General features: G+C 44.0%; 1 protein-coding gene across 3 annotated transcripts in view; it reads right to left on the bottom strand.

The window, feature by feature from the left end:
• The window catches only part of Agpat4 (1-acylglycerol-3-phosphate O-acyltransferase 4), a 103,078-nt gene that overhangs the window by 58,334 nt on the left and 30,459 nt on the right, over positions 1-14,285 (bottom strand). For all 3 annotated transcript variants that reach the window (XM_015498606.2, XM_048805881.1, XM_048805882.1), the window contains exon 2: positions 9,176-9,441. In XM_015498606.2, the coding sequence (XP_015354092.1) occupies positions 9,176-9,353 (178 nt within the window). In that variant the 5' untranslated portion in view covers positions 9,354-9,441. The remainder of the gene's footprint in view (positions 1-9,175; positions 9,442-14,285) is intronic.

The following is a 14,285-nucleotide window of genomic DNA, read 5'->3' as shown; positions in this document are numbered from 1 at the left end:
AGGGTTTGGGGTGGGGCACTGGAGTGCAGTGGGGTGTGAAAGAGAGATATCATGGAGCACAGAGACACGCAACAGCCTTATAAAGAAGGGAGTGAGGCACATAGCATCTACCATCCCTTCTCTGCAGGGGAGATGGTCCCTAAAGCCAGGGCAGCCTAACCTAATGGGAAAGCACTGGCCCCCAGCAGGCATGAAGCATTTGCTGCTGAGAGGCATGCAACTTTTTGTGGGCTCCAAGTCCTGTTGGAGAGCTACTGGGTCACTGCACTATAGCACTGCTCTAGAGAGAGCCCAGTAGCATTGTGCCCTGACTGTGCAGGCTCCTGCCATGCAGCCAGGGGCCCTAATCCCCCTCACACCCAGGTCACAGCCTGCAGTGCATTCTGAGTGGCTAAGCCCACAGAGACCCATGGGAAGCAGGCAGGTTGTCTGATTACCCCCACTTTCCCCTGTAAAGTAGCTGGGCTGTCTATCCTGAGTGGCTGGGACACAGGGAACCCCAGGGAAGTAGATGGGTGGTCCTATTCACTCACTTCAGCCCTTAGGAACAGCTGGGGAGCCTGTCATGAGAAGGTCAACCCATCAATGTCCTGGGATGCAGCAGGCAACCCCACCCATTGTCCACAGGAAGCAACCAGGTAGCCTTCCCTAAGCTGCTTGGCTTTCTGAGGTCTCAGAAAGCAAACAGGAATCACCTAGAGCAGGTTGCCACCCCCCACCCCCACCATGGCTCTGCAAAGGCATCTGCATGGCCCTGGCACACTGACAGATACCCCACCAGGGCCCATTAGTGAAGCCAACCACCTGTGGGCCTCACCCAGTACCACACACCCTACCCCCCCAACTTCACCAGTCATCCTTCACCTATATGGGCTCACCATTCCCAGAGCTGTGGTAAACTCACCCTACCTAAGAGAGACGCATCCCAGCTGCTGGAGCACCAACCACAAATCCCTATCGTCTGGGCCACTTAGACAACAACATCGACATCTCCATCACTGTAATGCTGCATGAAACGGCACTGCTGCCCTCCCCTTGAGCCAAAACCAACAGAGCCTACGCAACCTACATCCCAGAACACAAAGTCAGGAGGGTATTTAACTATGAAAACCACCCCACAAAACTGTCAGAGGTAAATGATCCACATCAATGTAGAGATGCAAGAAGCAGGAAAGGACACAGTGACGTGGTGCCTCCAAACAACAACAAAACAGCAACGTTTTAGAAACAGACCACGAAGAAAATGAAATCCACGAACTTCCTTTAAAAGAATGCAAAATAATGATGGTAAGGAAATATAGATATAAGAGAATACTGAGCAAGAATTCAGTGAGGTTAGGAAAAGAATTCATGACCTGAATACATTTGGCAAAGAGATAGGGATCATTAACAACTACCAAATAGAAATGTGGAGCTAACAAACTCAAAAAATGAAATAAAAATGCAGGAGCCTCAACAAGAGACAAATCAAGCACAAAAAAAGAATTTTTCTTAGCTTGAAAAAAGGTCTTTTGAAATAAATCTATCACACAGAAGGAAAAAAACCTTAGGGGAATGAAGGAAGCTTATGAGACAGAAGGAACACCAAGAAGCAAACAAATATTTGCATTATAGGTCCTCCGGAAGAAGGGGGGTGGGGGGAGGCATTAAAAAAATCTACAAAGTAATAGCAAAACTTTCTAAATCTTGGAAAAAATAAGGACACCCAGATCCAGGAAACTCAAAGTACCTATAATAGATTCCACTAAAAAAGATGCTTTCCAAGGAACATTATATAAGTGAACTGTCAGAAGTACTAAACAAAAAGGAGAATTCTAAAAATAGCAAGACAATGAGAATTCACATATAAGGGAATCCCCATGTGACTAATAGCAGACTTCTCAGAAGAAAGCTTACAAACCAGGACAAGGGGGTGATAATATTAAAAAAAAAAAAAAAGGTGGGGTGGGGTGGGGGGGAATGATACATTCCAAGTCCTAAAAGAAAAAATTTGCCAACCAAGAATACTATGCCCAGCAAAACTATCCTTCAGAAATGAAGAAGAAAGAAAGTCATTCCAAAATAACCCAACTCTATAGATTTTTTTTTTTGCTTAAAGATGCAAAAAAGATACTATCATCATGAAACATGAAAAATTACAAAACTCACTAGTAGAGCAGATACACAAAAGAGGGAAGAGAATCAAACATTCTCAACACATAAAATCATCAAATCATAAATAGGAACATAAATAGGAAGAAAGGAACAAAGGTTTTACAAAACAAGCAGAAAAAAATGACAATAGTAGTATTTATTTATCAACAATAATCTTAAGTGTAAATCCATTAAATTCCTCAGTTAAAAGACTTAAACTGACTGAATGGGTTTAAACACACACACATACACACACACAATGATATGCTGATTTTAAGAAACTCACTTCACTATTAAAGACACACACAGACTGAAAATGAAAGGATAGAAAAGATCTACCATATACAGGGAATCAGAAGTCAGCACAAGCGGCTCCTCCTACATCATGTAAAACAGAGGCAAGCTACAAAATGTAAACAGAGACCAGGAAGACCACAATGTAATATAAGGACAGAAAGATCAATTCAACAATAAGAAATAACAATTGTGATATATATGCACATGTCACTGAGCACTCAATTATATAAAGCAAATGTTACCAAATGTAAAGGTAGAAACAGACTCCAAATGCAGGAATAGCTGGGGACTTTAATTTTCCACTTTCATCAGTGGGTAAGTCATCTAGACAAAAAAAAAAAAAAACAAAGAAACATTGGAGTTAAACTACACTGTAGATCAAATGACCTAATAGATGTTTACAGAACATTTCATCCAACAGCTGCAGAAGATCTATTCTACTCATCAGCACGTGCAACATTCTCCAGGACAGAGCTTGTGTCAGCATGCAAAACAAGTCTCAACAGATATTTAAAAATCAGAACCATATCATGTGTCTTCCCTGGTGACAGTGGAATAAAACTAGAAACGACAAGAGAAACTTTAGAAATGGTACAAATATGTGGAAACTGAATGATATGTTCTTAAATGATCCACGATCAATGAAGAAATCAAAAGGACATTTTAAACTTTCTTGAGATGAATGAAAATGGAAACGACATACCAAAATCTTTGGGATAAAGAAAAAAATTACAAACAGGAAAGTTTATAGAAATAAATGCCTACATCAAAAAAGAAAAAAAAAAAAGTTTTAAATAAACAACCTGATGGTACGACTCAAGGAACTAGAAACACAAGAACAAAACAAACCTAAAATTAAAGGAAGAAAAGAATAACAAACATCAGCGCAGAAATAAAATAGAGACTGTAAAAGAACACCAAAGACAGACGGAAGAGAGAGTCTGCTTTTTAAAAGGAAACAAAGTCAACAAGACTTTAGCTAGGCTGAGAAAAAAAGAGAAGCGGTGGAAATGAATAAAATCAGAAATGAAAAAGAAACATTAGAATCCACACCACAGGCAGGAAAAGATGCAAGGATGCCAAGGACCAAACGGCTTCCCTATTGATCTGACCAAACTCTTAAAGAAGAACTAATATCAATTTCTTCAAAGTATTCCCCCCTCAAAAAGAAAATAAAAGAAAGAAGGGGGGGAGGGGGATAACAAAACCTAGCACCACCAAAACGGAAATGGAACAACCCTTCCAAATTCATTCTGTAAGACCAACTAAAACCAGAAAAGGACGTTGAAAACAAATCAAAGGGATAAAGAGAGAAAACCACAAACCAATATCCCTGATGAATACAGATGTGAAAATCTGTGCCAAATGCTGGCGAACTAAATCAACAGCACTAAATCCGAAACATTATACATCATGATCAAGTGGGGCTAATCCCAGGGGTGCAGGAAGGCTCCTCATGGGAATCAGGAAATGTGATACATCACATGGACAGGGTGGAGGCCCTAGACCTTCTCATCGCCTTAACAGATGCAACCAAAAATTTCAATGAAATTCAACATACCTTCATGATAAACACCCTCAAATACTAGGAAGGAATGTACCACAATAAAGGCTAAATAATAAAGATAAACCCACAGCCAACATCCTACTGAAGGGGTGAAGGCCATTTCCGGTAGGGTCAGGACCCAGACAAGGAGGCCCACTTCCACCACGCTATTCCACCTAGTACTGGAAGTCTTAAGCAGAGTGTAGCATAAGAGGAATAAATAAAGGATATTCGAGTAGGAAAGGAGAACATCAGCTTATCCCTATCGGCAAAGGACATGACTTCATGACTCCACCCCAAACTGCTAAAACAGTCGGGTTGCAGGATACAAGATCAACATACAAAAGTCAATGCCATTGTTAAACACCAGTAAGGAAACTGCTGAGAAAGAAATGAAAGCAATCCCATTCACAATAGCTACGAAGGAAATAAAATGTCTAGAGATCAACTTAACTGAGGAAGCAAGTGGTCTGTACAATGAAATTCACAAAATGCTAATGAATGAAGATGAAGAGGACACACGCACCACACCCCCACCCACACACACACATTGCCTATTGAATCTGACCAAACTTTTAAAGAAGAACTAATATCAATTTAGAAAGATTGAATAATTGTTAAAATGTCCGTGCTGCTGGTCATAGTGTTCACCTGTAATCCCAGCGACTCAGGAGGCTGAGGCAAGAGGATCACAAGTTCATAGCCAGCCTCAGCAACGTAGTGAGATCCTATCTCAAAAAATCAAATGAAAATGCTGAGAATGTAATTCAGTGGTAGAGCATGCCTGAATTCAATTCCCAGTACTGCAAAAAAATTAAAATTAAAAATACAAAATGCCCATGCTACTCAAAGTAATCCATAGATTCTGTAATTCCTAACAAACACAAATGACATTCTTCATAAACATAGGGGGAAAAAACCCTCCTAATTTGTATGAAACCACAAAGACAACAGTCAAGCAATCCCAAACATAAGAGCATAGTGGGAGGCATCCTGACACCTGAATGCAAGACTTTCTATGAAGCTACGATATAGAACCAACACAGAGACCAATGGGATAGCACAGAGAACCCAGAAATAAACTCATATTTTTATAGCTAACTGATTTGACAGAGTCAGCAAGGACATACTCTTCAAAGGACAGTCCCCTCAATGATATTGGGAAAACTAGATTCCACATGCAGAAGAATGAAAGTAGATCCCTAACTCTCATCATTAAAAAAAAAAAAAATAAACTCCAAATGTATCAAATTTATATGTAAGATCTGAAACTTGATAATTGCCATTCTGACTAGAGTGAGATCAAATTTCAGTGTTGTTTTGATTTGCATCTCCCTGATATTCTTGATAATTGCCATTTTTCCATATATATTGGTCATTTGTATTTCTTCTTTTAAGAAGTGTCTGTTTAGCTGGGTGCAGTGGTGCACGTCTATAATCCCAGCATCTCCAGAGTTGAGGCAAGAGGATTGAGAGTTCAAAGCCAGACTCAGAAACTTAGCAAGGCATTAAGCAACTCAGTGAGACCATGTCTCTAAATAAAATACAAAAAAAAAAGAAGTGGGGGTTGAGGATGTGGCTCAGTGGTTAAGTGGCCCTGACTTCAATCACTGGTATGGGAAAAAAAAAAAAAGTAGTATCTGTTTAATTACTTTGTTCATTTGTTTATTGAGTCATTTATTCTTTTGGTGTTAAATTTTTTGAATTCTTTATACATTCTGGATATTAAGCTCCTATCTGAGGAGCAGATGGCAAAGATCTTTCTCCCTTCTGTAGTGTCTCTCTTTATGCTCTTAATTGTTTCCTTTACTGTGTAGAAGCTTTATAATTTGATGCCGTCCTGTGTAGTGATTCCTGATTTTAAATCAGAATGGCAATTATCAAGTATACAAATAACAATAAATGTTAGTAAGGATGTGGGGGAAATGTACATTCATACATTATTGTTGGGACTGCAAATTAGTACAACCAGTCTGGAAAACAATATGGAGCCTCCTCAAAAAATGAGGAAAGGAAACACCACATGACCAGCTAGAGCACTCCTTGAGATACACCCAAGGGATCTAAAATCAGCACCTACTACAGGAATGCAGCCACATCAGTGCTTACGGCAGTGCAATACACAACGGCCAAATTATGGAACCATCTTGGTGCCTGTCAAAGAACAATAGGAAAAAAAGTGGTCTATCTACATAATGGAGTTTCGCTCAACCTTGAAGAAGGAAATTACAGCATTTGCTGGTGAATGGATGAACTAGAGAGCATCGCGTTAAGTGACATAAGCCAGACTCAGAAGGGTTGAATGTTTCTCCCATATGCTAGAACAAAATAAGGGGAAAAGAAAAGAAACAAAGAAAGAAGTTGGGGGCATCCCATGAAAATAGAAGAACGATCAATGGAGTGGAGAAAGCAGTTGGGGGGGACAGGAAAAGGGAAGAATGGGGGAGCGACACTGACCAAACCTGCCAGTGTGTGTATATGAACATCTCCTTTATGTGTATCTGTAATGCACTGATTTTAAAAACCATAAATAAACAGGAGAAAGATCAGTAAGTAAAGAAAAGGGAACAGGGGGAGGAAGAAGAGGAGGAAAAAAGGAAGTATGAGGGACTGAATTGGAGCAAACGTTATTTCATGCTTGTGTAATAATCACAATGAACTAGTCATCTGGCAAGGGGTTAATATCCAGGACATTAAGGAGTGCAAGCAACTCAAAATAAAATGATGATGGTGACGATGATGGTGATTGATGGTGATGATGATGGTGATAGTGGTGATGATGTTGGTGATAGTGGTGATGGTGATGGTGATGGTGATGATGATGGTGATAGTGGTGATGGTGATGATGATGGTGATGATGATGGTGATAGTGGTGATGATGTTGGTGATAGTGGTGATGGTGATGATGATGGTGATAGTGGCGATGATGATGGTGATAGTGGTGATGATGATGATGACGGTCAGGTGATGATGGTAGTGATGGTGATGATGACAGTGATTGATGGTGATGATGATGGTGATAGTGGTGATGGTGATGATGACAGTGATTGATGGTGATGATGATGGTGATAGTGGTGGTGATGATGATGATGGTCAGGTAGTGATGGTGATGATGGTAATGATGGTGATGATGACAGTGACTGATGGTGATGATGACGGTAATGGTGGCAATGATGATGGTGATGGTGGTGATGATGGTGATGATGAGCTGATTTAAAAATGGGCAAATGACCTAAATAGACATTTCTCAAAAAAGATGTATAAATGGCAGACATATGAAAAAAATATTCAACATGACTACTCATCAGAGAAATGCCAATCAAAACCACATTGAGATACCATCTTACCCCACTTAGAATGGCTGTTATCAAAGGGACAAAAAAAATAGCAATTGGTGGCCAGGATTTAGGGAAAGCTAGCAGTGCTAACCATATAAATTAGCACAGCTATTGTGGAAAGCAGTGTGGAGGTTCCTCAAGAAGCCGGAAACAGAACCGCCACATATCTAGCACTCCCACGACTGGGTAGACATCCAAAGGAAATGAAATCAGTATGTCACGAGACAGCAGTACTTCACAGTGTGTTACAGCACTACTCAACATAGCCAAGAGATTGATCAATCAACCCAGTGTCCACTGAAGGATGGACAGATGGAGAAAATGTGGTCCACACCTGTGTTAGAATATTACTCAGCCACGAAAGTGAATGGCAAAACATCAGTTGCAGCAACATGAACAGAAGCAAAGGATGTTATGCTAAGGGGAATCAGTCAGGCATAGAAAGACAAATTCCACAAGTTCTCATTTACATGGGGAAAGTTGGATGGTGGTTCCCAGCGCCTGGGAAGGCGAGGGGGAGAGGGATGGAGAGAGCTCAGCTAACAGGTGCAGCATTGTGGGGTAGAGGAGGAGTAACTTCTAGTGTGCTACAGCACAGTAGGATATTACGACAAAAATCAATGGTATATTTCAAAGTGGCTGGTAGAGAGGACTGGAATATTCCCAAGACAAAGAGCAACGACTGTTTGAGATGATGGATGTGCCCGGTTACTCTGATCTGATCATTGTGCTTGTATATACATATCAAAGTGTCACACTGTACCCCCAAAATATACATAATTACTACGTGTCAATAAAAGTTAAAAATACATTAAAAACATAAAAACGAACTGGATCACTAGTAACTCATTTAGAAAATTGTACATAGCTTTTATTGTTTTGATTCAAATTCTTTTTTTTTTTTTAAGGTTTCACAAAAATATTGATGATTTTGGACTGGTGACATAATCTAAGGTTACAGATTTTGAAGAGGACTTAATTTGAAAGCATTCATATTTTGAAATACGTTTGTACCTGTGCATAATGCTACTGATACAGCGCATGTTCCGCTTTTGAGAAGAGGTATGAGCTTAAAGTCAATCAACAGCAACGATGGAGCACATCTCTAGATACGCAGTGCACTGATTTCACTTTTAAATGCCAAAACTTAGGCTAGTTAGATTAGTCATGTGTGAAACTAATGACATAAACACATTACATAAACTCCAACAAGTGTGTATAAGAGCTGAGAAAGCCAAGAAGGGTTGCTGGATCCTCTTAATGTCCGTTTCTTGGGATGTTGTAATTCACTGAGCAAGACGTTACCACTGGGGGAAACGGGCTGAAGGGCATTTGGGATTTTACCTTATTGTTTCTCAGAGCTGCATGTAAATCTATGATCATCTCAAAATAAAAGATGGGAGGAAAGCAAGGAAGAGAACAGTAGAGAAAACTGTCATTCGTTTAAAAAAATATATGCATATTTGATCCCCAGCATGGCAAAAAGAAGTGTATATATAGTGTGTCAATGTACACACCCAGAGAGACTCACAGGTACACTCACGGGCCAGATGTACCTACTGTTTCTCTAAGGATAACTAAGACCCAGGGACACGGATCGCGTCTGAGAAGCGAGAACTGGGGGTAGAAGCCACACAGCATTCTTGCCCACTGAATTTCACGTTCCTGGCAGTCCTCATTCAAAGCACCATTTTCAAAGAGTGAGGACGAAAATAGACATTTCCAACAGAAAGCAGACCAAAACAAAACCCAGAACAGCGGAGCAGGGACCGAAAGGCCAGCGGACCATATCAAGAGCCACAGTCCCGACAGACTGGTCCCGGGGAAGCCGGGAGGACAGAAGTGTAAGGAAGGGTCTTACGGCTAGAGACGCAGTAGGACAGTCTGCAGTTGATCTTCCTGAAGAGCTGCTTGTTGATGGGCCAGAGGACGAGCGTGCAGAGCTGCGTGGCGTTGATGATGAGCCCCGAGGCGATGAACACGTAGCAGAAAACCAGGTGGCACAGGAACTGGGACTTCAGCAGTCCAACGAGGTCCATGACGTGAGATGTTCTTGTTCAAAAATAAATAAATAGCTGCGGTAGAATATGTCCAGACGAAAGGAAGACCCAGGACTCAGGAAAAGCCCTGAAACACAAACAGATGCCAAACATTAGCCAAAACGTGATGTGCTTTTGAAATCAGAAAAGATGCTCTGAAAAGAAAAATTTATGCTCAAGATTAGACTCTGTGTGCCTCGGTCGATTTACTTTTATTTTGCAAATATTGCCACAGGGCTTAGTTCCTGCAGGTGCAGTCTGGATGCTTTTAGAACAACACCCCCTCTAACTCTCGGGAGCCCTCTGAAGTTGGGACCATTATTGTCGATGGGTCTCCGCGCTCCCAGCTGAGTGGTGGCCAGGTGGGCACTGAGCCACGTTCCCACGTGCTGTCCTCGGTCCATGCGGCTCCCAGCGAAGGCCCCAGCTCTGGGCCTTCCCTCTGCCCCCCGCCCCACCTGGCCTGTCCTTCTCCCTCTGTGTCTTGGTTGTTCTCTTCCTCCAGGTCTCAATGGCCCCTCCCTTCTGGCAGGACGTGCCTGAACTCCAGCCCTGGGCTTCATTTTGGGGACACAGTGGGGCTGGACTGGCCCCCCAGTACCCCACCCTAGTGCACATCTGCTGTCACTCTGCTTGCTGGTCCAGGGGCTCGCCTTCCTCCTCTGGGCTGCCAGCTGCTCCAAGACCATCTTGAAGATCATCACTGTCTCCCAGCCCCGGAGACCATCATCAGCATGTGGACGGAACGCAGTTATTTTCTAATATGTGCAGAATGATTGAATGAAGGTAGACAGAGGTTGAACTTTGTGGATGCCAGTAAACACTCCTAACTATGAAGACAAGAGGACTCCCCCACTGCACCCCCTCTCCCCCCACACACCTTAAATGTTCTAAAATCAGACATGCAACACATACAGAGCAACCAGGTTCCTGGTCCTGTGACCAGACTCCAGCTCCAAAACGAAAGCATGAAGTGACCTCACAGTTTGACAAATGAAGCCTTTGAGGCAAGGCGCGAAGGCAGGGTTCTGGGAGGCTCTGAGGCAGGCTGGCGGGAGCAGAGCAGGCTGGCTTCTCCTAGGAGCAGAATGTACCCCAGGAAGAACACAAGTTCCAGGATGAACTTTAATAGTTCACAATCTTCATCAATAAAGCCTCCAAATGAATGACCTACGTAATAGCTGCACATCTATTATCTCCTTCAAGACGCCCATGAATCCTACAAGGTAAGTATTATTAGCCCATTTTTCAAAAAAAGAAACTGAGGCAACTCCTAAGTCGGGCAACTGACAACTGCTCTTGGGGCTTGGCTGTTTAACTCTGAGCTCTTTCCTGCACCTGTCCTGGCTGTTGTACTCCTTAGGTCTGAGGAGGGGCTTCTCTTGGGCTCAGAACAGCCCAGAAGTTATCCCAAGAGCAAAAGACCAGTGTGGAGCAAAAGACCATGGAGGTTCATGGGCCCAAAGGATGCTCAGAGTGGGGAAGCTGGCCTCTCCTGGGAACTCTAGGTTGGCTTGGGGACGACCTCAGCTGTGAGGATGGTCACAGGAGGCGCGCACCACTTGCCCAGGTGATCTGGAAGGGGTACTGCACCCTGTGTTACTCCCATGGCTTTCCGAGAGGGACATGCCACGGAACCTCTGGCTGGGTTTCTCTGCAGTCAGTGTGGCAGAGCTGGTCAGAACGGTCACGTTTCAGCCCTTCCTAGACAGCATTTCTGCAGACGTTTCCGGACTGTGAACTCGACACGGGCAGCCTCCTTCTCAGGACCAGGCACAGAGCTGGCAGAGCAGCCACATGCACAGGAAGGAGTGATTTTGGATACAGTTGGCAGCAGTCGCCGTTGGATGTTGAATATTCATGCAATTTATTCCTAGTACCTGGATTAGTCACTAATAGCTTCCAGACAGTCTTGCTAGAAGTGTGATTCTTCCCTGGGTTCCTGGGGTCTAGCAAACGTAGGTCACATACTTAACAAATCCTTTGCTGATTTGGCACCAAGAAAAGGAAACCAGCCAATATCAGATACGCGGGGTCCCGGGCCGCCTTCTTCAGCTCCCGATCAGTGGTAGGGTGCGAGGAAAAGGAAGGATTTTCTCCTTATAAAAGTTCAAGACCACCATATCCTCAGGTAAAACCCTCCCTGAGACTAACACACTGGGGCTCAGCACGACATTGGCAGTGTTCAAGGGGGGACCGGCGGCAGGCAAGCCTTCGGAGGAGTGGGCACACAGCCCTGGTTTCTTTGGGTTCTTAGGTTTTTGACCTCCACCTCGGACCTCGAGTCCCAGTCTTAGACTGCTGTGGGGGCGGGGAGCAGGTGGAAGCCCTGGGTTGCCTGGGTTCGAAGCTCTGCTCTATGTCCAGTCTGTAAAAAGGGATAATAAGATTTTAATCCACCTCCTGAGAAGGGCATCAATTTTGGATTTTGTGAGTGTGATGACATTGGGCGTGGTGTAGCCTTTCAGAGGTGGGGCCTGGTGGGAGGTGGTTAGGTTACAGGGGGCACTGCCCCTGGAGGGATTAATGCTGGTCTAAAGAGTGCTCATGAGAGCAGATTGTCATAACAAATGAGACAGTCCCTCCTGGCTCTCCGATCCTGCCTTGCCATGTGGTCCGTCACCCTCCCAAGCTCTGACCCTCATATATCCATCCACCAGGAGGCCTTCATCAAGGCCACGCAGAAGCAAGTGCTCTGCTCTCAAACCTCCAGAACTATATGCTAAACAAACATCTTTTCTTCATATATTATCCAGCTTCTGGCATTTTGTTATAGCAATGAAAAAAAGGATTTATAAACTGATTCTCAAATTTATATGTAAAAACAAAATAAGAATAGTCAGGAATTTAACTGAAGAACAAGGTGAAAATGCTGTGCGTTATTAAATAATTTAACTCTTTAGTCTTAGTGCTGATAATTAAGAAAGAAACAAGGTTAAATTATTTAGAGAGGTGGATAAATAAGTGAAGCACGTCTTAAGTTTATTCCAAATACAAGTTTGGGTTAATCGTCCTGCATGTCTTTCTCTTACAAGGTGGCAATTAGCCAATTTACTGTCAGACTGAGAAAAGAGGGTATAAGCATCTGACCAGGGTAAAAGAGCCAGAGAGAAGATGGTTTGCCTCTCCTCTTTCAGCTTTGTTAAGTACCTAGAAGGTTATGGGGACAAACTGCCCAGCAAACTCACTTCAGTAGCATACTACATGACGCAAGGATGTGATTAGAATTTTATGCTAATACCAGAGCAGTAACTTACAGAATTTGTAAATCAACAAAAAAACTATGAAGCTGTTTCCACATTTCTTATCATTAAGATATTTCTTATCATTAAGGGCAACAATGAAGAACTCATGTGCCCCAAATACCAAAACAATCTTATCTTTTGCTCGTTTTGGGCACTTACAAAAGCAAGGGCAGTGGTCTGCACAGAATCTGCACAGGGTCTGCCTGGGGTCTGCCCGGGGTCTGCACAGGGACTGCACAGGGTCTGCCCAGGGTCTGCCCAGGGTCTGCCCAGGGTCTGCACGGGGTCTGCACAGGGTCTGCACGGGGTCTGCACAGAGTCTGCACGGGGTCTGCACGGGGTCTACAGCGGTCTGCACAGAGTCTGCATAGAGTCTGCACGGGGTCTGCACAGGGTGTGCAGCAGTCTGCAGTGGTTTGCACAGGTCTGCACAGGGTCTGCAGCGGTCTGCACAGGGTCTGCACAGGGTCTGCAGCGGTCTGCACAGGTCTACACAGGGTCTGCAGCGGTCTGCGAGGGTCTGCACAGGGTCTGCACAGGGTCTGCCCAGAGTCTGCAGGGGTCTGCAGGGGTCTGCACAGGGCGAGCTCTGCAGTGCTTTTAATCCTTTCCAGAACACACCACAGGACCTTGAGAATGGCCCCTCTACATGTCAAGCAGGGAACCCGTCCTGCTGGGCATCTTGGTCCAACAGTCCACACAGTGAACCTTGGCTACCGAGGCCAGCGCAGGCCACCTGGAGGGCAGACAGAGGGGATACAACTGAGGCTTACGGTACAGGTGTCCCCAGAGTGAAAGGCAGAGAGAGGATTCTCACAGGAAGGGGAATCCCAGAGCAGCTATACCGGGTGAGCTAATATGGCAAGCGGAAGGGACGTCGAAACATGACGACTTTGTTCAGAGGCGTCACAGGGAACAGACGCAGTGCCAGAAAGCCCAGTTGCACATCGCACCTGAACTTCCCAGCAGGAGAGTCCAACCCAAGAGCTTGACACAGATCTGAAAAATCATTGCATCAGTGTTTTAAACAGACAAAAGAAATTGTCACTAGGAATCACAATAGGGTCAAGAAGGATAACTTACTCCAAATTGTCCTTCTTTCCCAGGTTGCTGATAGATCAGTCGATTTTGAATTGAACTAATCATTGGATTAAGTTTCTAGCAGTCGCTGAGGACATGACGGAAACCCTCAACTATGGGTCGGTTTTGTTAAGTTAGTTCATAGCTATTATGTGGAGGGTTGTATGAGAATATTTTGATTCAAACACTTCTCAAGGACATGGTCCTGAGTTGTGAAATAAGAATGTAAGATATCTAGGTACCATTCTCAGCTACCTCTGTGGCTCTATCCATGGGGGTAAGTAGTGGCTACCTTTTGGTTGAAGGACTATGGCTTATTTACTTTTTCCTCTCTGTGTTTTATTTTTCATTCCTATGGGCACAGAATGGGGCGGCCCTGCTTCCCAGCTCCCATGGAGGCCAGAGGATAGACACCACGCACGTGGGATGCAGGTGGGGTACTACGTGTCTCCAAGGAAAGAGCAGCCAGTTGCCTACTTGCAGAAAGAAGCATGGGTGGACTTCTGTTCAAGAGCCCGAGAGGCGACCGTGCAGCCAGTCAGCAACAGAGGAAAGGGTTCTGGAAGGTGAAGGAGCTGCAGCCACTCGGAACCCAGCCCCGTGGGGT

This window comes from Marmota marmota, unplaced genomic scaffold (assembly GCF_001458135.2).
Source record: "Marmota marmota marmota unplaced genomic scaffold, marMar, whole genome shotgun sequence".
Taxonomy (NCBI): domain Eukaryota; kingdom Metazoa; phylum Chordata; class Mammalia; order Rodentia; family Sciuridae; genus Marmota; species Marmota marmota.
This window is presented reverse-complemented; position numbering and strand designations above follow the sequence as displayed.